Source organism: Peromyscus maniculatus, chromosome 17 (assembly GCF_049852395.1).
Source record: "Peromyscus maniculatus bairdii isolate BWxNUB_F1_BW_parent chromosome 17, HU_Pman_BW_mat_3.1, whole genome shotgun sequence".
Classification (NCBI taxonomy): Eukaryota; Metazoa; Chordata; class Mammalia; order Rodentia; family Cricetidae; genus Peromyscus; species Peromyscus maniculatus.
Window position 1 is genome coordinate 12,260,490 of NC_134868.1, and position 27,359 is coordinate 12,287,848.

Genomic DNA, 27,359 nt, shown 5'->3' on the forward strand with positions numbered 1-27,359 from the left:
AAAACTTTCCAAGTAGCCAGAAAATGATACATTTTTTAAAGCATAAAGACTACAGTTATGCAAAGCCAAGTCCATCAGCTAGTAACATATGACAAAGCAGGAGGCATTGAGGGCACCATGCACCAGGAAATACCACAACATTCAGCACAAATATTAAGAAAGGGCAATATTTACTTCAGAGACATTGTGTAAAGAATTTATTTTGAAACATAGAACCCAAAGGTTATTTCATAAAAGCTATATGGGATTTATTTTAAAGACTTTGCCCAATGTGGGCAAAATTTAATATGTATAGTTACCTTGAACACATAATTAATAAAATTAATTATTGATTAATTATTAATTATACTTTACAGTTATATTCAAAGAAAATAGTGTTGCAGATAACAGTAATTGATATTAATAGTGATTATCTGTTGGTAGAATTTGAGGCTTTATATTTTAGCAATTCTTTTCTGTGCTGTTCTTCAAAATTGATCAGATATTATACTTAATTACGAGGAAATGTTTTATAAATATTGTATATTATTTGGTATGTTCAGAATTCTAGTGGCAACACACTTCAAGTTACAACTTGCAGAAGTGAATATTTTAAAATCATTGTCACAAAATAGAACCTCTATTAATATTTATTTAACCTTATTTTATCTCATTTGTAAACCTATAATTTGTCTATTGAATTATCATTCTCCTTTTTATTATTAAACTTTTAGTTAAAGTGAATAACAAGATTTTCATACACTCTCAAGTGATTATTGAGTAAATGTGTTTCTGAAAATCTAGTTTTCTATAAATCTATCAGTTTTCTTTTCCCACCATGGGAAGATTTTACACAGATACATTCATACATATAATTTTACATGTATATAATATATATAACATTATATCATATATTGTTTGATATATGCCTATATACTACTAAAAATATATTATTTATATGTGGTATGATATTATAATATTGTTTCAATGGTACAAGACATACACACAGAAAACACAGCCCTCAAACTTACCTTTATGAGTTGGCTGACAAAGTTTATGAAAAAGACCTCTCACAAGAAAACTGACAAAAACAAGATTGGATGGTTCATGGTAATGTAAATGTGACACCAGGCCAGCAAACCCTGTCGGATTACCTTCTTGATCTATATATCCCTAAAGAACAAAAGCAATTTGTTAGTTTGACTCCACTCACAGAATTAGTAACAAGTAGATTATTCATTATCAGTTTAAAATAGTACATATCAACAAGATGGTAACTATTAACTGGCCCAACTTTAATAACTACATGAATAACAAGTAGCAGTACTCATTGGGTATTGTCTTCTAAGGACTGCAATAATGTAATATGGTTAAAAACAAAAAAATCTAGGGCTGGAGAGATGGTCAGCAGTCAGCAGCTCTTGTTGCTCTTCCAGGGGACCTGAGCTCAGTTTTCCAGAACCCACATTGAGTGCCTCACAGCTAGCTACAACTCTAGTTTCGGGCTTTCTCATGCCCTCTTCTTGCCTCTCCATGGGTACCTACACACACGACATCTACTCATACATACATACATACATATGTAGATAAAAATTTTTAAAAATTAAAAAAATCAAGTCTGTTACTTTAAAAAAAGTCTACATACTAGCAAATTACACACACACACACACACACACACACACACACACAACAGAGAGAGGGGGACAGATAGAGGAGTTGGTTCCTACCTCTTTCACCAGGAACTGCAAAGAATATAAGAAGTACAGCTTTAACATGTCTGTGACTCGGGGATGTTTGAAGGATAGCAATGAGTGCTTCAGCACTGACAGTGCCTACAAAGAAATGTGTTTTGTTTTAGCAACATCAAGTGAATGAAATGTCTTTGAAAGAGATAACACAGGCTAAATTACATATAACATATATATGTAAAACATACACATACACACACATATATCAATATCACATCACATACCTTATGCATATATAATGTGAATTACAAGCTCTGTACCTCTAGAGCACAGTGAACCATGTGAGTTCTCCCCTTTACCACTTTACTCCCTTTCAAACTCTGTCTCCTCTGACTGTAGCACACAAGGAAAAGGGGGTGCTCTTGGTCACCCACTGTATAGGAGATGACTAGTATAATAAAATACAGCAGCAATATACAAAGTCCAATTAGATTTAATACAATACAATTTCCTTCATCATATATGACATCATCTAACATAGTGCATATATCCTTTAATACCCAAAAGATCACTGGGGCAGTTTGAATGAAAATGGCCTCATAGGCTCATGTGTTTGGATGCTTGTCTCTAGTCCTGGGCCATGACACAGTTACAGCAGATAGCAGTCCGGATGTCAACCCACCAGATGAAATATTTTCTGATGGAGGAACCCTGTCAGGCAAGTCTTGCAAAGCCATGTACTTTGGTAACAGCTTGGTATTTCCGCATTACCATGCATTTCATGTAATGTGTACATGTCATCCCATGGTTACATCTCAATCTCACAGACACATATAGTTGTGGATGGTCAGAAAGATGACTTCTCATTAAGCTGCATAGTTTTGATGAAGAGAAATATTTTAAAGTATGCTTCATAACTAGATCTATTGTTCCACACGCACTGTAAGACACTTAGAAGCCTGTTCTCCATAATTAGCTTATTGACAGGGCAATTTGACTGGATGAAGTGTCTCTGTGAATAGATCACAAGCAGGACTTTCACAGATTATACTCAAGGACAAAATTATGAAGTGTCTGGCTTTGTTGAATCAAAGTCCTTCAGAGAATAAAGGAGACCTAAGTGGTCATGAGCTTCCCCCAATTGCAGCTGATAACAAGACTCACAACATTCACCTGCTCTGACCCTTTAGCAATTAACACTTTGTATGAACATTCTAACTTCATTTTATGATATAAAACTCAAGCTTCAACTAACTGTTTGATATTTAGGTCCCAAATAACAACTAATCAATTAACCAGTTCCAGAGAGAAATAGTTTTATGTCCAGCTAACTGTGGATGTCACTGGCAGGAAAGTGCCAAGCACCATGTCACCACCTGTTTATTGCACAGTAAATAGCTTTGCTCCTTATGGTCTCTGAAGGAATGTGCTATTACCTTGAGAGATAGCCTTGTAACTTTTCTTAATATTGCAAAGAGTCTGCTGTTAGAAGTGTGTTTCTAGCCACGAAGAGGGGAGGAGCTATAGCATTAGAGCTGAAAAGCTGTAGAATTAGAGCTGAAGAAGAATGAAAGAAAATGACCCTCAGATGGTGTGTGAGTCTTTTTCCCTCAGATAGAAAAAAACTTATTCCTGTGTGACTTATCATGTGTTATGAGAATGGGTCAGACACTAAAACTGTAATATATAATTGCCCACTGTGTGTGTGTGTGTGTGTGTGTGTGTGTGTGTGTGTGTGTGTGCTGAAAAGGAGATGTAGCTGAGTGTGCAGGGGGAGAAGTGAGATGTAAGTAGAATGAGTGAGTTAGTAAAGAGTGAGTAAATGATGTAGTAGTGTGTGAAGTCATGTAGCAGAGTAGAGAAGAAATGTGTATAGAAGAGAGATGTGGCTGTGTAAAGAAGAAGTGTGAAGATATGTAGCTGTGTGGAGACAGATTTTCAGAAAGATTTTTAAGATGAAGTAAAAGAGAGTTACCATCAGATAGAGTGTGTTTCCTTATTTACCCCTCAGACAGAAAAAGTCTAGCCCTTGCCATATGCGTGGATTTTTTTTTTTTTTTTTTTTTTTTTTTTGCGTACCCTGGAGATCGTCTTGGAGCAGTCTCTCCCAAAGACTTTCAGTAGGGATTTTAACCTGGTTGCCATAGCTAGAAGATGGAAAAAGTGTGTACACCCAATATTGTAGGCTAAGAGGCAGCTGGAACATCACGATCCATGCTTTATCTCATTCAATCTCTAGATTTAAACATATATGTATATGAAAGTAGAAGAGAGAAAAGAGAGAAGAGTAAAAGTTAGGCACTGAAAAACAGGCCAATATAGTGGCTCAGTGGGTAAACTTGTCACCAATACATACAACCAGAGTTGGCTACCCAGGACCCAGGACCCAGAACGGGGAAGGAGGGAAACAGGCTCCTGCAAATTATCCGTAACTTGTTCTGTGGCCACCCCATGTGTGCCATGACATATGCACACACAGAAAGAATGAAAGAGAGGGACAGACCGATGGGGAGAGAGAGGAGGAAGGAGGGATGGAGGGAGGGAGGGAACAGGTGAGAGAGAGGGAGAGAGAAGTCATTTTGAAAGAACTCAAAAATGAAAAAAACTTTGGTCCAAAACAATGCTTTATAAAACCAGCAATCCCATTAGGGAATCCTGGAATTCTCACTTCACTAAGCAGCATCTGATTTAACTGGTTATAATTAATACACAGAAATAGAGAAGAATAGGTCCTGCTGAGGTCTGAATGTGGTCCCTAGATCATGCGGAAATCTAGTCTTCATCTAGTCATCTCTCTTATTGAAGGTTTGGACATATGGAAGTTATTAGAACCAGAGGGAGTCCTAAGTGTAGAAGGCTACTATGGTGGAATCCTCACAGATTTTACAAGAGGAACAAATGGGAGATGCCAGACAGGCCTGCATGCTTCCTGATTACCATGCGATGTCCTGTGACTTGGAACACTTCAAAGAAAGTCTTTCACTAGATAATACCCACCCTTCAGCATTTAACCTCAGAATAATGAGCCAAAACAAACCTCTTTTCTTCATAATTCACTCCACCTGTGGTATTATGTTACAGCCAACAGAAAATGAACACAAGTTTTTTTTGACAGTGTATTGTCACAAAAATGGAAATTAAACAATCTAATTGTGAGTTTCAAAGTCATGGTCTCAGATTCAGTTTTATCTGACCCTAAAGCACCAAGACAATGTTCTGATAATGTTTTGATGTCCACTTACTTACACCTTTATAAAATGTGTAATCATACCTTGGAAAAAATGTCTGAAAAACAAAAACCAAAATTATATATGATCATTTTGGTAGAACTAGGCATGAGTCTTTTTTTATTTGGTTTGGGTTTGGTTTTTTGTTTGTTTGTTTGCTTGTTTGTTTGTTTTCCAACATTCTACATTTTCTAAACACTTTTAATGAACTTTTTTATGAAAAATAAACTGCTACTTTACAATTATAAAAAAAAAATTCTTCTTCTTTCCAAACGATAGAAACAGATGATCGCTGGCACACTGCAGTACAAGACAATGTTGTCTATCATGCTAGAAGATAGTGGTCCTGGGAACACCTTAGTGGCCACTCAGTCACAAATTCTGTCTGATAATGGAAATAAACAAAACTTATCATCATTTTCCCCAGCTTCCTCCACCGCTCTCTAGATAACATTGAGAAGCATCAAAATCCCAATAAAAGCACAGGAGAGCTGATTTCAGCCAAGCCATTGGTGAAGACAGAGGTCCAATCACAGGGACACAGCACCTTTGCCTTGCCGTCCTCTGGGTCATCTGCCTTGGAGGCCAGCAGCATGAGTCTTAGAATGAGTGAGATACTGAGAGGAAACTGTCCTCTCAGCTCGGGTACTTTGGATTTTATGAGTTTCTTTATTTTAGGCAGTGGAATATTAAAGAAGTAGACATCACCCATAAGGTCTTGCCTTCGTCTTCCAGCACGACCAGACATCTGGAAACAGAGTAGAATCATACTGTGAGAATCACCTGAGTGTTTTTCCTAAGAGAATATAAAGAGCTAAGCCTTTTATACTGCTTTGGAGCAAGTATGCTGTGCCTAGAGGTTAAGAAAAATCTAAAAAATGCACCATATCTGAAGCAGAGCTACTTCAAATAATATATCTGTCATCCCCATGTATCATTAATTAAAGTAAGCATTTGTATAATGTTGCAAAGAACTACACCTATTTATAAAATCATATAACTAGCTCTGTGAATATATTATGTGCTATATAATATTTAACTGTCACTTCCTGGCAATTCCTTACTTGATAAAAATATTCTATCTATGTTGTATAATGTTATATACTTTGTGATATAACATATATTATAACACTACATGATAATGTGGTGTTAATATTAATTATACATGATCCATATGATTTGAATGTTAGTGGATATAGCTACATTTGAAGCTGTGAACACAAATATTGACCAAACATTTCTGAGAAGGTAAACTCTATGAAGACAAACTCTGTTGTTTGCAGAACATAAAAGAACAAGGGGAATCAAAACCAAGGAGAATGCTTTAATATACAAGGTCAAGAATTTGTGGTGAAAGATAAATGTGTGGGGAGCTGAGAAAGCCTTGGATGAAATGAATGAAGTCCTATAGGAATGTATATAATTAATCTAGGAACGGATATGTCAAGGACCTAATGCCTCAATCCCACAGGAATAGTGAAGTCCCCTTTATTCCCTCAATGAGACTGAAAATTCTTCCTCTGATCCATGTTTGGATGTTAATAGTGTGTGCAGAAACTGTCCATTGTAGCTTTATCCTCCCAGATATTTGTGCCTGGGGACTTCTCCCCTACAGAAACTCCTCCTAAGATGAGCTAAACTGCCTTCTTGTTCAACTATATGCAATAACCCCACTTTTCTGTTCAACTGTATATAATAAACACACTGAGCTTCCAAGTGATATAATTTCTCCATCAGAAAGCCAAGTCCACCGGATTCCAGCTTTTCTGTGTATCTGTGTATTTGTCTTTTTCTCACTACCTTGCCACCCCAGTTAGGTCACTGTCTGGAGCTGGGCAGAGCATGGCAATAATGAATGCACAGATTGTGGGGAAGCAATTAAATAACACCACAGGAGAGTACAGAGGTCAGTTTGGAGTCAGACTGTGTACTGAGAGTCAAGAAAAGTATTAAAGATGGCTCCAGAGTAGAAAAAACCATGCTCAGTAAATGAGAAATTAAATGTTTCCCAATAATCTTTGATGTGGATCATTTTTTTTGTAAATTGCTTTATTTAGTTTATGTGCATTCCATGGGGTCGTAATGATCACTCACATTCTGCATATAGGAGAAGAGATTGGATATCTTATCCAAGATCATACACATGATTAGCAGTGGTCACACAATCTTATAGTCTGCTTACTCCGTAACAGACAGTCACCTACAGTGCTCTGCCAGAAACTGGAGTATGTTACTAAATTATAGTTAAAGTATTTTTTTACTCTTTCATGACTATGCAATATTAATACATTAAGTTAATATATATTACAATACCTGTCTGAAATTTAAAGCATCCAGATAGACAGAGTTCTGAGCAAAAACCACAGATTTACAAGGCATGTTGATTCCTAAAGCAAGTGTTCCAGTAGCTGTCACCACCTAAAAAGGAACAAAACAGTGATTCCACATGCTGGCATTTTGGTAGAATACAAGTATTTCCATGAAATTACTAAAAACTATATTGAAATTCCAATAAAACTGCAGCGGGCAAACTAGGGAGATGAGGCACATAATGTTTCTTCTTAATTTGCAAACACAAACAGCACATTCTCTATTGGAATCATTATAATACTCATCACTTTGCAAGGAATATATACTTTAACCTTAACTGTGTGGTGCAAATGTCACAGAAGAGCTTCGAGGCCACATCTAAAATACTTATCTTCTCTCATCACCATCTCTCTCTCTGCTCTTTGCATTATTCTCTCAATGTTCCTCAACATCTATTATTTTATTATCTTCAAATGCTAAAGTCAAAGCAGTATTCACTGTTGCATCTCCAGAGCCATATAGAACATCTGGCATGGGATAAGTATTACAATAAACATGGTAAGAAAATATTCTGAGAGGAATTTCTCTGTGAGAGGGCAATAAATCTTTTACAAGACTACTTCTTGGTAATTATTTGATCTCAGTTCATTGAGAAATGACATAAGAACAAGGTCCATTTTCTTTTTCGGTTGTGAATTTGCACAATCACTAATCAGAAACAGAAACAAATATGATGTTTATTCAAATAATCTAACTTCTTGCTCATTTTTTCCTGATGTAGTTAGTATACATTAACTTGTCCTGTCTTGTTGTAGAATTGTCTTTTTGTACATTTTGAAGATGTGTCTTTGCCAAGGTGCCTTCTGGTTAGTTTAATCAAGAGCCAGATGGTCAATAGTTAGATAGGAAGAGGTTAGGTAGAACTTCTGGGAACAGAGAGGACTCTGGGAAAAAGAAAGGTGGAGTTACCAGCCCAACATGGAGAGGAAACAGAAGGTACAAGATGGAAGAGAAGTCACACCACATGGCAGAATGTAGATTAATATAAATGGGTTAATTTAAGTTATAAGAGCAAGTTGAAACAAGCTTAAGCTATAGGCCGAGTTTTCATAATTAATAAGTCTCCTGTGTCATTTTTTGTGAGCTGGCAGTCTAAAGAAAAATTCCTCTACACTCTCTCTTTAGATTAATGGCTGTTTGTGCTCTAGTTTATGATGAAGTTTAAGGATGTGAAGTAATGTTTTCTAATTGTTTTGTAACTGAGGCTTATGCCTCTGTCAAAATGAAGCATGCCACTTATTAAATGCTTTTTATTCAAATCTCTTTAATAAGCACAAACATTGAGAAAGTAGGAGCTTTATATTTAAAAATGAACAGAACAAATACCTTCCTAAAATGTATTCCCTGATAAAGTTATTACTATTTCCCTTGTAGCTATTCTGTACCAGTCAAGTTATTCATCACTTTATTAGTGACTAAGAAATTACAGTCAGATACTATTTTAGCCATGTCTCTTTCTCTCTTTTTTTCTCTTTTTTTCATACTCTCTTTCTTTTAGCCTATGGCACACAAAATTTAAGGTTGATAGTTTTTAGTAGTCAGGGCCAATTTTTAAATATTACTCAAGATTCAGATTTCCTTGATAATGATCTAAGGACCTTCTGTATGCTTGTCTAGATTATTGCATAAGCCTTCCCAAAATGTACTAAAGAAAACACAATAAGGATGTGGCTTGAAAGTTGTTTATGGCAATCTTTCTCTTGTCTCCTATCAGAAACTCAGTTCTGACATATCTACAAGCTCTGCTTAGATAAGCTGAAGGCCTGAGGAAGCAGATATCTGTGCTCTGATTTCAGCTAACACATTAGAAGAGAATCTGCCCCAAACTCAAATAGAAATACCCTCTAAATTCTTAGCAATAATATTTGTAGCAAAACCACATCAACAAACCCTACATAGAATAACAAAAGAGTAAGATACAGCGCCGAGATCAGCATAGACATGCTTCGTTTCCTTGTGTGAGGGTATGGAGTGAGTGACACCTGTCAAACCTTCTTCTCCAGTTAAATGACATGGAGCATATGCAAAGATGCTACAGTCAGGAAGCAAAGTCTACAGCCCAAGAGGCATAGCTACACGAGGGGAAGAAAGTAAAGGGGTGACTGTATTTCCTCATTTCATGAACATTCTGCTTCATATCTTCACAATTTCAAATTTTACAGTGAAAAGCTGACCCACCCTAATGAATCCTTTCCTAAAGAGAATTTCAACTAGCTGCTTTTCTTTGGCACTCATGGAGCTATGATGATAGCCAATGCCCTTTCTTGCCAAAATCTTCAGTATGGCACCTTTCCTTTCGAATGTCACACGCTTGAACACCATCTGTAATGACTAAAAGAAACAAGAGATTTATAGCATTGCTTATCTAATTTTCAATCAATCAAAAATATTAAATGAAAATAATATACATAATACATAATAATTTGGCCAAATGATACCACTGTTTGGCCTTTGCTCTACACATCAAGAACAACAACAACAAATAAAAAAAAGGTTTTATGGCAACAACAGTCATGACAGGAAAAGTCCTCTCAATTCTTGGCAATCTCACTTCAGTTCTGGGATAGGAAACTCTGCCAGTGTAGTAGACAGCCCCAAGGGAAATATAAGAATGTGGCCCACTCCCACCTGAACAAGAGCAATTGACTATGAAATTTTTTCTAGAGTTCTCCCCAGAAAGAAAGCAAAGCCTTTATACTGTAAGGTTAAAAAATGTCTACTTCCCACTGCAAATGGCGTACTAATGGCCTCAAGAACACCCACATTATAAGGAGGAAATCCAGTTGTGTCCTGTGTTACAAGACAGAAAAAGATCACCACTTGGAGAGAAGGGGCAAGTTTGTCTTCAAACATAAAAGACTAGTACCTAGGAATTTTGATTGTATAGCTATCTCCAAGACAAAATGTCATAGATCAGTTAAAACAATGGTGTCCAAACATGGTCAAAAAAACTAGACAGATTATAAAGCTGAGAAAAGAAGATTCATGATAAAATGAAAACACACAAATATGTGAGTGAATGAGTGAGTGTGTGTGTGTGTGTGTGTGTGTGTGTGTGTGTGTGTGTGTGTGATGACATTGCTTTTATTGAAACTGTTTGTATTGTTAAGTATGTTGTCTATAAACAGGAATAGTATGAAGGACAAAAAGATTAAAGATGGTGGGCCAAACCAATTTTAAATATCCCAAGGATTCTTTGGTGAAATTTTTTGCTACAATATAAAAAGACTCTAATTTTAAGAAATGCTGTCAGTGTCTAAATAGAGTAGTCTTGCAGGAGTCCAAATTCTGACTATAATAAATGGACTTTTATAGAAGACATAGTGCAAAAACAGCCACCTTGGTGATTTGTCAACAAGACAAATTCTAAACCTATCCTAAGTATAGACTGCAAGGTTCTTGAATGCTGTGTGCAGCAAAGGTCCTGTCTGCTACATCTCCACTTCATTGAAACTTCCCTCATGGGAGCAATTTCATGCTGTATGACCAACACTATCTGCATAAAGGAGGCCTTTCTGAGGAAAAACACACTCTTTGGGAGCACTGGTCCCTTCTGAGTGCTAACCTCATTGTCTATTGCTTTTTGATCAGCATATGTGCAATCCTTGGGAATCGCCAGATTCTTCTTCAGACTCTTCAGTAGGTAATTGTGTTCAGCTTGATACATGATGCGTTCATCCAATCTTCTGGAGGGTTTCTCATCTCTTTATAAGAATAAAATTTCAAAAAATCAATATTTATATCCAATCACTACAAGAAGCCCAGAGTATCTTAAGTCATGCTTACCAGCCAGAATCACTATTTCTTGCATTTATATTATCACGACTCGGTCCCTTGTGCCTAATGTGTTTACTCATTAGCCCCTGGAGACTATGATCCCTCAAGATAAAGCCATGATGGATGTGACATTTTTCTATAGTGTTCTCCTTCATTATTTCCCATTCCCCAGATTGTAGCATGAATCTTAAAGAGTTCTTATTAATAAAACCAAACCTGAGCCAGGTATTGGGGTGAACTGGAAGATCAGAGAACCAGAACAAGCCACAGCTACCTCACCTCACCGGATCCTCAGCTGGTCTTGTTTCCTCAGACTGGAGGCCTCTGAGACCTCATCCAGAATGGTTCCCAGCTGAACTGTGTTGCTAGAAGCCTGAAAACTTAACCAGCCAAATACTTAACCAGCCAAATGCTTAAACAGCCAAATGCTTCTAGTTCCTGGTCCTCACGCCTCACATACCTTTCTGCCTTCTACCATCACTCCCTGGGATTAAAGGCATGGTCACCAATGCTTGGCTGTATCCTTGAACACATGCACTTCTGCCTAGCTCTGCCTCCCAAGTGCTGGGATTAAAGGCGTGTGCTACCACTGCCTATCCTCTATGTTTAATATTATGGCTCTTCTGTCTCTGACTGCAGATAAGTTTATTAGGGTGCACAATATTTTGGTGAACACAATGCCACCACACCAGATGACCTTGTTTCATCTTGCTAATGTGATGATCATTTTCTCTTCCTCAGCCTTTCTCTCACTCAGATGGAAGGCATGTGCTCTCCTCTCTCTGCTTTGCCAATCCAGAGTATTTTCCTTCCTCCTTGTGGAGAACACTGCAAGCAGGGGCCAAGTCTGGGCTATCAGAAGCCACACCTTCTCAACTTTGCTTTCCTCCTGTTCTTCCTCATGATTTCCTTATGTGCCCACCCCTTTCTCGGTGATTACCCTTAGGTAATCACTCTGTATTCTCCAGGACCCCCAAATGTACCAGGTTTTTACAATCACTGGGGTCATATATGCTTTCTTCATATTTTTTGTCACTTAAGTATGCAAATAAGATATTTCTAAACATAGGGAGATGAGGTCACTTTCACTCCACCATGTGGAGATCCAGAATACGTCACCTCCAAGTAGCATTAACCTTAATGAGGAAGGAAATGTCATGATTATGTCCAGCCTTATGTTTTCAAAACACATGCTAATGCACTTACAGAGGAATGTAGATTGTTGTGTAACTCAATTTTTTGTTGTTGTTGTTGTTGTTGTTGTTGTTGTTTTTGTTTTGTTTTTTGTTTTGTCTTGTTTGTTTTTCAAGACAGGGTATCTCTGTGTAGTTATGGTGCCTGTCCTGGATCTCGCTCTGTAGACTAGGCTGGCCTCGAACTCACAGAGATCTCCCTGGCTCTGACTCCCAAGTGCTGGGATTGAAGGTGTGTGCCACCACTGCTGCTCGGCCTCACTTTTTAAACTATTAAGTAAATCACGGTTAATAAATAAAAACTGCTAAAGAAAACAGACAAAATGTACTTCCCGCTCAACACACATGACCCTGTAAAAATGAGCTCTTGGTGTGCATATTTCTTTAGGGGTTCCTGCATTATAGAAATGGATGAAGACAGAGAAGGGTCAGAGTTTTGCCCTCCAATGCATAGGGCATGAAGTAGGGTCCCCATCCTCCTACAATGAGAGTGCTGAATGTATTAACACCTTGCATTTTGACAGCTTGAGTTGCTGGTCACCAACCCACCTTGACCATGTGGCTCCTGAAACCCTGAAACAGAGATACCCTAAGTAGGTACATTTACCAAGAAACCTCATACTTCCTACCTACATTCCCCTTGGAATCCACTTCCTCCATGCAACACAGGAAATATACTACCCAGGAAATAGCAAAATGTGCAGAAGCACCATACATGAAAGGACCCAGAGCAAACTCTAGCTTGCTCTAGAATTTGGAATATTTGGATCAGAGATGCTCTAAAAGTTTGTTGTAACTTCAAAGTGAGTCCTAGATCTTCACTTAAAAATATCTCTAGACCTCCCTAAGAACTAGCTTTGAAGGTACTAGACAAACTGCCAAGGGAACAAAGCCTACAAACTGCAACAGTAGTATGGCAGTATATCTCCAGTGGTGCAATAGTGGCACTTACATCTCTGGGGTAACTACCAACAACTAGTTGGACTTAAGGCCTCATTCAGTAGTGGCATATTCATGCCTGGTAATATAAACCTAACCAACTGCATATCTCTGTTAAAATAATGGACCATAAAGTGGAACTTACTGCTACAACATCCCTAAACCAGTATAACCACCAACAGCATTCTAAATACTTGTTCTTATAGACACAGATAAGTGTAGCACTCACTCTCATCAAAGAAGCTTCTGTTTGCAGAAGACAAAGTCCATCAGAGAAATCATCAGCTGGTCAAAATGCAAAGAACAATTGACCATGCAGTGCCTATCTCGACTTGATACATCTACAACACAACTCCTACATGTAAGGCTCAGGGAACACTGAGGAAATGGGGGCATAAAGGTTGTAAGTGCCAGAGGATCAGGACATCTGTTACCAGATAATGCTTTCTATATACAGCAGATAAGCTGCATCCACAAAATCTTAATTAACTATATGGTCACCCAAACAAGACCTAAACAATGACAATACTAGTTGATAACAAACATGAATGTGGGAAATCTCAGGAGGGCCCACCTCTAGATTGTGGGGCATACATGGGCCACAAAGAGGGCGCCAAAAGAAATGTAGACAAATAGAGCTTAAGCTTTAAGCTGTTTACAAACAGAGTAGTTAGGAAGGATGATGTGGAGAGGAAGTTAGTTTAAGCTGTTTGTGCAGAGAATAGATACAAAGGATGGCTAAGAGGAAGTTAGCTTGGGTTGTTTGTATGGAGATTAAAGACAAATGGTGAGAAAGGAAGTTAGCTCAAGTTATTTATGCTAAGATAAGATACTAAAAACAGGAGATGATGTCAGGGCATAAACAACTTGTAAATAGGGTGACCTTTAAAGTGATTGGTTGGTTCCTTCACCCCCTCCCAGGGTTCTGAGGTTTTCTGGTATAAAAGAGGCTTACTGCCTATCAATAAATGAATTCTTACTTGACTTGACTCCCTGTTGCATCTGATTGTCTCCGGGTAAGAGGGAGGCTGGGGAATGGGGAACAGTGTGCACTTGCCTTTCCTCGATTCCAGGCCACCTCTTCACAGGTGACCTAAGTTCCTGGTAGTGCTGTGGATATTGCTCTATATAAATAAAACACTGATGGCCAGTGACCAGGCAGGAAGTAGGTTGCCAGGCAGGAAGTAGGTGGGACAAGGAGAGAGGAGAATTCTGGGAAGCAGAAGGCTGAGGGGGAGACACTGCAGCCACCGCCAGGACAAGCAACATGTAAAGACTCTGGTAAGCCACCAGCCATGTGGCAAGGTATAGATTTGTAAAAATGGGTTAATTTAAGATAAAAGAACAGTTAGCAAGAAGCCTGCCACGGCCATACAGTTTATAAGTGATATAAGCGTCTGAGTGATTATTTTATAAGTGGATTGTGGGACTGCGGGGCTTGGGGAACCTGGAGAGAAGCCCTCCAGCAACATGGTAGGGCAGGTCCCCACAGCTGGTGCCCAATGTGGGGCTTGAAGTACTTCGGCCAAGGCCAACCGGTCTTCCAGGGTAAGTGAAACCCTCAGTATGGGTAATGCTATTTTTCCAAAATTCCCCAAGAGGCAGGGGAAGCCAGGGAAGGCAAAGAGGACCAGGAGGGTGAAGAGACCAAGTTTAAAGTCACCCCCTCTGCGCCTTATGATCCATATGCCCCGAAGGAGCAGGCCCCCCTGCCTTATATCCTTGAAACAGGGGAATGCTCCTTGCCATATACTACCCTTAGAAGGGACCTATGTGACTGGGGTACCTATGACTGGCCATCAGCCAGGGATCGGGGAGCCGGTTGCACAGGGCCCCAAGAACAGACCCTCCAGGCATTTCACATTAATCTAGCCCCTGGCCCTAATAGGCCACAAGAATGGTACCCATGGGAGGCTAAAGACCTTAAGGAACTCTGCAAGGCAGTGCCAGAGGATGGGCCGAATGCCCCTTGGTCCCAGCCCCTACTGCAAGATATTGCGTATAATCCTTGTGTCCCCAAGGATTGGCTGGACCTGGCTAAGGCTGTCTTCTCACGCACCCAATATATAAAATGGTGTGGCCACTATAAGGAGGAATGTAGAGTCCGAGCAGAGGCCAATCGAGCTGCTCAGCCCGCGATCCCGATTACTTATGGCATGTTGGCAGGAACTGCTGACGGGTACTCTACTGGGGTCCAGCAGGCCATGTTCCCAGCGCCATATCGAGACCAGGTGCGACAGGCAGGACTAGCAGCCTGGGGTAAGCTAGATGAGGGGCCTACAGAATCCCCCATAGCTGGAGTCAGGCAGAAGCCCAATGAGACCCTACCAGAATTTATAGACCGGGTCCAAGAAAGCATCAATCACAAACTACCAACTGGACCCCTCTGGGACCAATTTATAAAGATTCTGGTCTGGGATGGAATGAATACAGAACACCGTGCTGCCTGTGCATGGCTGAAAGAGACTTCCATGGGCCAGTGGGTGGTAGCCACACAAGATCTAGGCACCCAGCATCACCAGAACCAGACACTGGCCTTAGCGTTGCAATGCCAGATGGCTGCCCTGACTGAGGCTTTTTCACGGGCCCTGGCAACCCAGAGTCAGGGGACTACGAAGCCTACGACCCCCTGTTTTAAATGTGGGCAGGAGGGACATTTTAAGCTAGAGTGTCCTCTGTAACAGCCTCCCAGTGGCCAAAAAAAGGCCTTAGGTCAGTCAGGAGAAATAAGGCACCCTACCACCCCCTGTCCTAGGTGTCGGAAGGGATATCATTGGAGAAAAGACTGTAGATCAAAGTTTGATATCGATGGGAAGCCTTTAAACTAGAACAGGGGCACCCTCTAGCCCCATCAACCAAAGGAGGAGCCCCCCTTAAAAGGGGGCAGGCACGGCCCTCCGGAGTGGCCCATGCCAACTAGACCATTCCCTTGACCCCAGGTCACCTCCCCAAGATGAGTGCTGTTATAGGTGGAAAAAAGGTTCCACTTTCTAGTGGATATAGGAGCTGACAGGACAGTAATCCACCGGGAGGAGGCGCCCCCTCATTGGGACTTAGCAGCTGGACCCCAAATACTTGGGGTAGGGGGGAACGAACACCCAGTCCTTAGAGACAGTTGCACTCCTTAAATGGACCAGCCCAGATGGAGAACAGGGCAAGATATGCCCGCTTGTGGCAGATAACCTCGCGGCCAACCTTCTGGGACAGGGCATGTTATCCCAAATGGATGCAGTGCTCACCACTGACCATTGGGCCTTTTATGATGACATTTTGGAGGAAGAAGAAGCCCAAGGCAAGCGATGGGGAATAGAGAAGTTAAACGGTGAGGACTTCTTCACCCATTACAGGAATGACCCTAATAAGCCTACTTGGGTCTACCCCCAATCCTAGAGGCCACTACCCCTGGGTACCCCCTATTAGGTGGAAACTGGGTAACCCGATATGGGTGGAGCATTGGCCACTTACTAGACCTACGTTAGAGGTGCTTCAAATTCTTGTCAAGGAACAATTGGACCTTGGGCATGTATGCCCTTCCATGAGTCCCTGGAATACACCTGTTTATGTAATCAAAAAGGCCTTTGGAACCAGGCGTATGCTGCAGAACCTAAGAAGAGTAAATGAAAGGATGGAATTAGTGGGCACCCCTTTGAGGGGTTTGCCCTGGGTCCCAGTCATACCTGCTGAGTATGCCCTGGTGGTAATAGATGTTAAGGACTGTTTTTTCTCTATTCCCCTCCACCCAGACGACTGTTCTAAATTTGCCTTCTCCATTCCTTCCTTTAATTTTTCTCAACCCGATCAGAGGTTTAAGTGGACTGTGTTACCCCAGGGAATGGCCAATAGCCAAGCTTTCTGTCAACAATACCCAGCCACCTTATTAGGGCCCCTGTTAAGGAAGGATGGGTCACTTACCTATATCTGTATGGATGACATCATTTTGGGACATAGGGACCCCTCCTACTTGCAAGATCTGGTATACAAAGTGCTAGAACAACTACAGAAAGGAGGATTCACAGCAGCCCCCAACCAAGTTCAGAGGGTGGCACCCTTTAAGATTCTTGGTACAGAGCTTACTCTGACCTGAGCATGCCCACTCAAGCCCAAGCTGGATGTCCATACATCCTTGACCCTAACTCAGTTACAGAGTGTTCTGGGAGAAATCAACTGGTTACTGCCCTGGATTCCCATTTCCAAAGAGAACCTTGTACTCTTGTTGTCCTTGCTGAAAGGCAAGACACCTCAGGATATCATTGTCCTCACACCTGAACATTGGGCCAGTCTCCTGCAGATTCAGGAGACCCTTGGTAAGGTCTCCCTACGGAGATATTCTATTGATCTTCCCATCTCCCTCTGGTTATTCACAACTGCTACCCTAATCTCAACGGTACTGGTACAGGAGGGAGAGCCTATTGAATGGGTCCACACCTTCCTGGGGAGTGCGCCGGGAGAGTACTCTCAGGCTGATCAGCCTGCAGATACTATAATCAGAGGTAGAACACAAGCCCAGAGACACTTTGGAATTGACCCTCAATCTATTGCCTTCCCTTTTCAGATGGCTGATGTGGAATGGCTTTCCAGAGCTAATGCCTGGCTCACACTCTCCCTTGAAGGGTTCTTAGGGTCCCTTGGCTGCCATTATGGGCCTTTCCCATGGACAGTCGTGCTCTGGAGACTCCCGTTAATACTTCCTCAACTGTTCCCATTGGAACTCATCCCAGATGCCCTTCATGTATTCACAGATGGGGGCAGAGCAGGATCGGCCTTTGCCGTTTTCCGAGAAGATCAAGACTCCCCATACCTGTAGGAGTTCCGACCCTGCCAGGGATCAGCACAATATAAAGAAATGTTGACAGTTATCATGGCCCTTCAAAATGTTCAGGGGCCTTTCAATCTATATTCTGACAGCCTATATGTGGTGAATTTGCTACCACATTGGCCCCAGGCACACATTCGCCTGGATACAGACCCTATCTCTCCATTAATAATGAGCCTCAGGAGACTGCTGGAGGGGAGGGAGCATCCCATTCATGTGTCACACCTGAGAGGGCACTCCAGGCTTCCAGGGTTTTTGGCTAGGGGAAATAGTTGGGTGGATGAATTGGCCTCTGGGACCCAAATGCTTACATTACAAGAGGCCACTAACTTGCATGGCCTGACCCACCTTAATTGGAGGGGCTTGCAGCATAGGTTCCCTCACATACCTGTTAAATATCTCAAAAAAATAATACATACATGCAAGGCCTGCCAGCCCTTTCTCAGAGTGCCTCCCCAGCAGACACCAGGGGTCAACCCTAGAGGGCTGAAGTCAAACGTCCTTTGGCAAACTGATGTTAGTCATTTCTCGCCCTTTGGCAAACTTAAGTACAGTTTTGTATCAATAGACACCTTTTCAGGGGCCTCCTGGGCCACAGCCCACATGGGAGAAAGGACCAAACATGCATATTCCCATTTCCTTCAATGCTTTGCTACTCTGGGCCTGCCATCACAAATTAAAACAGATAATGGACCTTGCTTCACCAGCAGGGCCATGACAGAGTTCTTTGAGCATTGGCATATAAAACCCACCACAAGAATCCCCTCAAGGGCAGGCAATCATTGAAAGAAACTACCAATGCCTTAAAGAACAGCTTTTAAAACAAAAAGGGGGAGTAACCCCCCATATTCAGTTACAGCAGGCCTTATTCACTATTAATATTTTGAATCTGTCCAAAGGACCCAATGAAACCAGATTTCAAAAACATTGGGGTCAATCAAACCCCAAACCTCAGATTCAAGTATGATGGAGAGACCCTCTAACACTTCAGTGGAGGGGACCAGAGCCCCTACTTACTGTGGGGTGGGGGGTATGGTTGCATCTTCCCCTTTGGAAAAACAGCCCCAATCTGGCTCCCCACCAGAAATCTAAAATTTCTTCCCACCCCTCCACAACAAAAAGATGCCCAAGGTCAGGTTGACTAACAAATAATAATAATAATAATAATAATAATAATAATAATAATAATAATAACAACAGGTTTGTCAACCCTTCCTAAAGGCACCCCCTTTTACAAACGCAGGGAGTTAACCCCAGAGCTAAATAACCTCTGATAAATAGCTGTTAAATTTAAATATGTTTTTGTTTTAATAGAACAAAATAGGGAATTAGCACCCATATTCAGTTATTCTGCACCCTGAGGCCATCACATTCTGACCTCAGGGCTATAAGGACACCAGCATCGGGCCCCAGTCAGGGCCTTCTGCTCCCCAGCCACTCCGTGCCCCTTGTGGGGCAGGAGCTCCTGGAGTGACAGTCCCTACAAAAAATGATGACAGAATACAGGCTTGCGGTAGTGGGTGCTGGAGGTGTGTGAAAGAGTGCCCTGACCATCCAGCTGATCCAGAATCATTTTGTGGATGAATATGACCCCACCATAGAGGACTTCTATCAGAGACAGGTGGTCATTGATGGGGAGGCATGTCTGCTGGACATCCTAGACACAGTGGGTTGGGAGGAATGTGGTGCCATGAAGGGCCAATGCATCCACACAGGAAGGGTTTCCTCTGTGTGTTTGCTATCAACAACACCAAGTCCTTTAACAACATCCATCAATACAGGGAGCAGATCAAATGGATAAAGGACTCAGACGATGTGCCAATGGTGCCGGTGGGGAACAAGTGTGACTTAGCTGCTTGTACTGTTTAGTGTTGGCAGGCCCAGGACCTTGCCGACAGCTATGGCATCCCCTACATGGAAACATCAGCCAGAACCCAGTAGGGTGTGGAGATGCCTTCTACACACTTGTATGTGAGATTCGGCAACACAAACTACAGGATAACTCCTGATAAGGGTGGCCCTGGCTACATGAGCTGCAAGTGTGTGCTATTTTGACATCAGATGGCGGTACTCCAGCTGATGGTCGTCCCACACCACCGCTGCCCCCACATCTTTCGGCCTCCCCCGCTTCCCTACAGCAACCTCTGACACCCACCCCAGGAGAACTCTACCACCTGCTTCCAGTATTTGCTACCACTTCCCAGGGCCCCACTACTGGCTCCTCAACATCCTCGGATCCTGGGGACAATGGTGACTCTACCAAGATGGCCTCTGGTGTGGCCACACCCCACCGCCATAGACCAACCTGCCCTTCCACCTCAGCCCTCACACACACAGCCAATGGAGAAAGCAACATCCAGCACCCGGGGGCTGAGGTTAAAACTGTCTTTTCTGCTGCCGCTGCTGAGCGAAGCCCCACTGGACCTCTACTTCTCAATGGATGCTTACTAAGAGAGGCTGTACGTGGACCAGCCAGATGACATACCTCTGCTCTGTGCTCCTGAAGAAGTCCCCAGCTTTCACTTGGGCCAGTATCTTTCCACACACGGCTGCATGAGGATGATTGGATCTACATCCATGAGGACACTGACCTTCTCTACCTCAACCAAAAACCTGGACCACAGTTCCTGGGAACCGCTCAACATTTGCAATGGTAACTTCCCTTTGCTTACATCTTCCTCCAGGTCTTCCTGGGGTCCACAACCCGGTGGGAGGACAGATGTCATTGGACAGGCTGAGCCTGTGTGTACTTCTCCTTCATCAAAGACTACTTCCCAGTGTGTAGCTCCCTCACAGCTTAAAGGTGAGCACTTGCTGGGCCCTGAACTGGGAGAAGCATGTGCTGGAGGCCAAGTGCATAATGGACACTGGTGACCATGTATGATGAGGACAACTCAGCACCAACCTTCTCTGGAGGTGTGGGGCTGACAATTCTCCATGGGACTGGACTTAAAGATAGACTGGTCCTAATAATTCCTAAATGTGACTAAAACAGCCTCGTTTTGGAAATCATCAGCTACCTTTGGGGGTAGGGGTCGGGAAAGATAACTCTGTCTTTGTACCTTTAACTGGTTTCTTAACTCTTCTCTCCTTAGAACTAGGGTTAGGACTGAAAACCTATAATGTTTTTGCTTCATAACTAAATCACTGAGGGACAGTAGGACTGATCTGTTAACTGATTTTCTGTGTTCTCAATAAATGTTAGGTTTGACTTGAAAAAAAAAGGGGGGGGATGCCAAACAAGTAAACAGCCCACCTTATTTAAAAAACAAAAAGGGGCAATCTGTGGGGCATACATGGACTGCAAAGAGGGTGCCAAGAGAAATGTAGACAAATAGAGCTTAAGCTTTAAGCTGTTTACAAACAGAGTAGATACAAAGGATGATGTGGAGAGGAAGTTAGTTTAAGCTGTTTGTGCAGAGAATAGATACAAAGGATGGCTAAGAGGAAGTTAGCTTGGGTTGTGTGTATGGAGATTAAAGACAAATGGTGAGAAAGGAAGTTAGCTCAAGTTATTTATGCTAAGATAAGATACTAAAAACAGGAGATGGTGTTAGGGCATAAACAACTTGTAAATAGGGTGACCTTTAAAGTGATTGGTTGGTTCCTTCACCCCCTCCTAGGGTTCTGAGGTTTTCTGGTATAAAAGAGGCTTACTGCCCATCAATAAATGAATTCTTGCTTGACTTGACTCCCTGCTGCATCTGATTGTCTCCGGGTAAGAGGGAGGCTGGGGAACAGGGAGCAGTGTGCACTTGCCTTTCCTCCATTCCAGGCCACCTCTTCACAGGTGACCTAAGTTCCTGGTGGGGCAGGTCCCCACACTAGATGAAGAGCTATAGGTATTAATTGGCTGGCAAAAGAGGGAGAATCAGTCCTCTCTAGTTACTAGCCTCCTGATAGCTTATCCAATCCCAAGTAGTCATCACTAAACATGCATTCATATAAGCACACAAAATGGTATCAATAGAATGTATTTGTGTGTGTGCTAATTACAAAAGAAGAGATTATGAATTGGAAAGGGAAGGGACAGGAGAGGAGCTGGAGGGCAGGAAGAGTGTGTGGAGGAATGATATAAATACAATACTCATGCATAAAATTCTCAATAAAAATAATATAAGTTTTTTTAATAGTTTTAAAATAAAAATCCCTGGAACAACTATTATCTGTCAGGCTATGAAGGTTCAAAGAGGAAAATGTGAGCTTCTTGTTGTAAAAAAGCTTAGGATTTAGGGAAACTAATAAAGATTTAGTGTCCCTTATACAAAGAGCTTGGGAATCGAATTTTAGTTTTTGAATATTTGAAATATTGGTCAATAAATAACAACAAATTTTGGGATGGCACCCCAAGTCTAAACAAGAAAATTTATTTAGATTTTATTTATATTACCCCCTAATATAGCCTGAAGGCAATTTTAAACATATTTTAAATAAATTTATATATATAACAAGTTTTATTATGTAAAAATTTCCATAACCAGTGTTACCTGAGCACCTAGAGTTTCAGATTTTGAAAGATTTGGGATTTTATATTTTTCAGATAAAGGATGGTCAGTGTGTATATTTTAAAAATGCAGAATAATTTATCTCCTAACTAAACAAAGTAGAACATACAAAAAATTATAAGTCTAAGTTCAGGAATGAGTACAAGATTTAGAAAGTAGATAACAAATTTATGAGTACACATGATGGGTGCAATAAGTGTGAAGACACTAAAGAGACAGACATTTGGGCCCATGGTAAGAAAGAGATAGAAGGATAAATGAAGTGACTAGAATGATAAATATCCTAAAAGGGAGTGGCAAGAAATGCTTGGAAAAAGGAAAAACAAAAGCCAAAACTGTTGGATGATCAACAGTAGATATTAGACTCCATCAGCTGGGCAACAGGGAGAAAGAATACCAAACATAGAGTAATTTAACCAATTTCAAAGTTTATAAGATCAGGTTAGTAAGGTTAGAGAGTATTGAGTCTAGAGAGTCTTAAGTCCATAAATATCTCTCCACTCATAAGAGGGAAATATGGAGAGTTTCCAACCCACACAGTCACTCAAGATGGAGAGGATTATGAGAAGGACACATTTTAGCTACACCCTGAGAGAAATGGCCTTCCAAGTGTAAAATCGGTGTTGTAGTCCAGTACAAAACTCACTCTATGGCTCACACAGTGATAATGTATCATGAGTCAAGACACAGTCACATGGGCATTGTGGGATGATCTTGTCAAGTTCTGTAAAATACATAGACTGAGAGAATCTGGACCTGTTTCAAAGAGCCATAAATTAAACTAATCTATGCAAGTAAGGAATATGTGCTGCTGGTCACTTATCTTCACCCAATTTTCCCTCTGAAATTTAAAAACACAAACAATCCAAGACATAATTAGAATTTCATTATAAAGCATTTTCAATGAGCATTTCCTACTAGGACATTTGGGTTCTACAAACCCTTACGTGGCCAATTTGCTTAGTGAAATACTTACTTTATCTTTCGTTTCTCCAAAGACTTTTGAACTTTTTGAAGTTTGTTAATCATGGCAAGAGCTTCTTTATCAGCATTGGGAGGCCTTTCCTCCACCTCTTTGTTCTTTAGGAATTTCCAAGCAGCCTTAGCACATCCTTCTACAGACTCTAAACTAAATCTGGAAGCAAACAAATGTGTATTTAAAATATCATATTGTCATAAGATTAGGTCTCTCCATCTTTTCTGGTTGTGTTATATTTCTCATGGCTATGAGTAAATGGCTGACAAGAAGCAATTATGGAAGGGTTTAAACTGGTTTACAGTTCAAAAAGACACAGCTATTTATTCTGGGATAAGGGTAAGCATAGAAATAATATGTGGCCAGTCACATTGTGTCTATAGTCAAGAGGCTGAGCACAAACAGAAAGTATGGCTGGCTATAAGACTTCAAGGCTTGACCCCAGTAGCCCAATATGGTGATTTGACAGAGAATGGTCCCCATAGGCTCATGTATTTGAATACAAAGTCTGTAGTTGGTGGAACTGTTTGGGAAGGATTAAGAGGTGTAGCCTTGTTGGAGGAGGAGTGCAACTGGGATCAGGTTTTGAGGTATCAAATGCCCATGCCATTCTATTTCCAGTTAGTTAGCTCTCTCTCTCTCTCTCTCTCTCTCTCTCTCTCTCTCTCTCTCTCTCTCTCTCTCTGAACCATATTTTCTGATAATGATATAATCTCCAGCACCATGCCTACCTGCCTGCTGTCACATCCACCTGCCATAATGGTAATGGACTCTCTAGAACTGTGGACTCCAGTAAATTCCTTCCTCTACAAGTTGTCTTGGCCATAATTTTACAGCAATAGAAAAGTAATTAAGGTATCCAGGAAGGCTTACATTTCTGCACAAATTTAGTGTGCAGGCTGTTGTTTAATTCGTAGCTCTGATCTAAGAAGTATAAGTGACAACTTCTCAGACCAGGTCCATGGGTAAGGTAGCATCTCATAACTTTCCAAAACCTTCCAAAACAGCACTACTAGCTAGCAGAAACTGTCCAAGCACACACCAGTAGAAAGCAGTGACATATACCTCCTGGGTTTTTGAAGCCCACCTTTGTGAATTTTATTCTGAATTCTGGGTGCTCTAGGTCCATATAACTCCCAATTTGAAACCATAAAGTGGAACAAGTTTCCCCAATATCATATTCCTCTGACACAGCAGTATGAGCTCATGGAAACTCTCCACAAGACAGACATGCCCAGGTACAATGAAGTAATGATTTATAAACAGAAAAAAGAGAAAATCACCCCACCTTCCACACATCTTCCTGAAAGATGAGAAAGGTTCTTAGCCAACCAAAAAAATTGTTCTTTTGGCAAAATGGAAAGAGGCATAACTTCTCACTGTCACATGATCATTTATTTCCAGAAGGGAGGAAGTCCTGGAGGTCATAGGTTTTATAGCCCAGAAGGTCTCCTATACATGGCCTTTATACCTTTGAAAATGTAAATACCTAAAACTACTTCTTGGTGCAGACTTCTTGGAACCCTGGGGCTCACCCTGTGGACCTAGTCTGCATCTTAACCATTTAGAATTCTCATATCTGAGCAATAAACATTGCTGGTCGAATTCTCTCTCCAGAAACTGTAAAAGCAAACACACCTAGTTTGCATCACATGAATTTCAAATGTTTGTAATGCAGAGTTTCTGATGACAAGCAGAAAAAAAAATCATTTCATTTCATCACAATGGCTAGGAGCCAAATGCTGTGTCTGAAGTAGCTACTTCACAAAATCACTATATTACATTATAGCAAATAACAAGTTGGAATTTTGTAATAAAGTTTAAGCATAAAATGTGAGACAAAATATTTTCTTTTAAAAAGTAAAACTTCACAAACCCATTATTTTAAAAATTGTGAAGTTGGGCCAGTTGTTACAGGCCTGTCTACAATCCCAGCTAGGAGGAAGGTTGAGGCAGGAGAATCACAAGTTGAAGGTTAGCCTAATATACAGAAAGGGTTCAAAACCAGCCTGGGTAACTTGGTGAGATCCTATCAGAAAAAAAAAGAAAATAAACATGTCTGAGATATTGCTCAGTGGCAGAATGATTTACTAGTGTGTGAGGCCCTGGGATCAATTCCTAGTCAGTGTCACAAAAATTAATTAGAAAAAAAATTCATGGAATTAGGGAGCTACCCTGGTGAAGTAAGGACTAAGAAACAACTGTCAATTCTTATGGCCACATCAGGTAACAAAATAAGAAGAGGACTAGACATATTATAGTTTCTGTTGTCAGGGGCAATTCTAAGTGCTTTGAATGTAATAACTCATTTGATACAATAACTATTATATCAAAAATTATTCCAATTCTATCATTCCCATACTACAGAAGAGAAAATGGAGATATAAAGAGATTAAGGGGCCTACCCATGAGTATACCCCACTTGTATGTAACAGAGTGGGTCTTCAAATCCACGTTTCTGATGGTACGGTTGTGATATTATTTTTATGTCATGAAAGTTCCAGTCATTTCCATCATAATGTACCTCTTTTCAAAAATCTACATTGCTTGAAAATAACTGTGCCTCCCAAATTTCTCTGGCACAGAATTACACAGAATGAAAATGACCTAAAAATGGCACATATGCAATTAATATTTTATACCACTGGACTACACACCCATGATCTTTGGATTTTGTTTTCTTCAAAATTCTCTGTATGATTACTGTCACTGAGTGCCTGGCCATCTGTGACCCAGCTACAGGGGAGAGAAGTGGGATTTATGCTGAGCCCTGGCCTTGAAATGTATGCCCTTAAGTACTGATCAACATTTCCAACTGCCAAACCTCTAAACACATCCCACACATCTTTTCCAGACATCATGGTACAGAATGTTGGGGCTATCACTATGTGGTAAGCCACTAAAGCTTTGTTCAGTTCAGGCTGAAGTGTCCATTCCTCATGTCATTGGGTCGCCATTTTCTTATGAAGCTCCCATGCCACGTACTATTTATTCTAAATCAGTGAGTATGCTTTTCCCCTATTGACCAATTTAATTCTTTCAACAGGATAGAAGAAAATAACATATGCTCAAATCCCTATGCACACAAATATATAAATGATAAAAAAAATTGTTCTGTGATTTCAACACTGCGGTTAAGCTTGCATATGTATCTCAGACACAGAGAATGGCTCTTGCTTCTAATACCCATGGCTGTACTTTGAAGGGAAGCAGATAACCGAGTGAATTTTTTTATGGCACAGGAAAGAGTTTTTCTCTTGTTTTACATACACAGGCAAAAGGAACAGCTTTACTAGAATCTCCAAAATTAATCAAATATGACCTTGCCTCATCTACCACCATTGTTTTGAATTTCTATCACCAGTTATGATTCATTACTATATGTTTCTGTGCATGTGCATAAGTATTAAACTTTATAATACAATGGTTTTATTTATTGGATGATCCTGTGGATTAAGAGTAGTTTGAAAATGTCTACAGTGAGTATTCTCTTTTTGTCACAGAGTTAACAAGGTTAATCTATAAACGTTTATCCACTAACTGAATTATCTTTGGTGCCATTTTATCAGAACTGGATCCATTAAACTAGTATATTCAATTTTAAGCTACTACATTCTATAACATGAAATTCGAAAAGAAATCACTGACTCTAGGTTACAGTTCTCATTACAATTAGTTTAAAATATATAAATATTTTACCAATATATATTGTACCATATTATAAAAACTTAAATTTTGCCGGGCTGTGGTGGCGCACGCCTTTAATCCCAGCACTCGGGAGGCAGAGCCAGGCGGATTTCTGTGAGTTCGAGGCCAGCCTGGGCTACCAAGTGAGTTCCAGGAAAGGCACAAAGCTACACAGAGAAACCCTGTCTCGAAAAACCAAAAACAA

At 40.7% G+C, this 27,359-nt stretch overlaps 1 protein-coding gene and 1 pseudogene across 2 annotated transcripts in view; one reads left to right on the forward strand and one right to left on the reverse strand.

Moving 5' to 3' along the window:
* The window catches only part of LOC121823571 (putative ATP-dependent RNA helicase DDX60), a 126,531-nt gene that overhangs the window by 23,589 nt on the left and 75,583 nt on the right, over window positions 1–27,359 (reverse strand). For both annotated transcript variants that reach the window (XM_076553284.1, XM_076553283.1), the window contains 7 exons: window positions 23,468–23,626; window positions 10,830–10,968; window positions 9,443–9,595; window positions 7,208–7,312; window positions 5,442–5,642; window positions 1,707–1,811; window positions 1,011–1,152 (listed from right to left, as the gene is read on the reverse strand). In XM_076553284.1, the coding sequence (XP_076409399.1) occupies window positions 1,011–1,152; window positions 1,707–1,811; window positions 5,442–5,642; window positions 7,208–7,312; window positions 9,443–9,595; window positions 10,830–10,968; window positions 23,468–23,626 (1,004 nt within the window). The remainder of the gene's footprint in view (window positions 1–1,010; window positions 1,153–1,706; window positions 1,812–5,441; window positions 5,643–7,207; window positions 7,313–9,442; window positions 9,596–10,829; window positions 10,969–23,467; window positions 23,627–27,359) is intronic.
* LOC102911375 (GTPase HRas pseudogene) lies at window positions 19,479–20,466 on the forward strand (annotated as a pseudogene).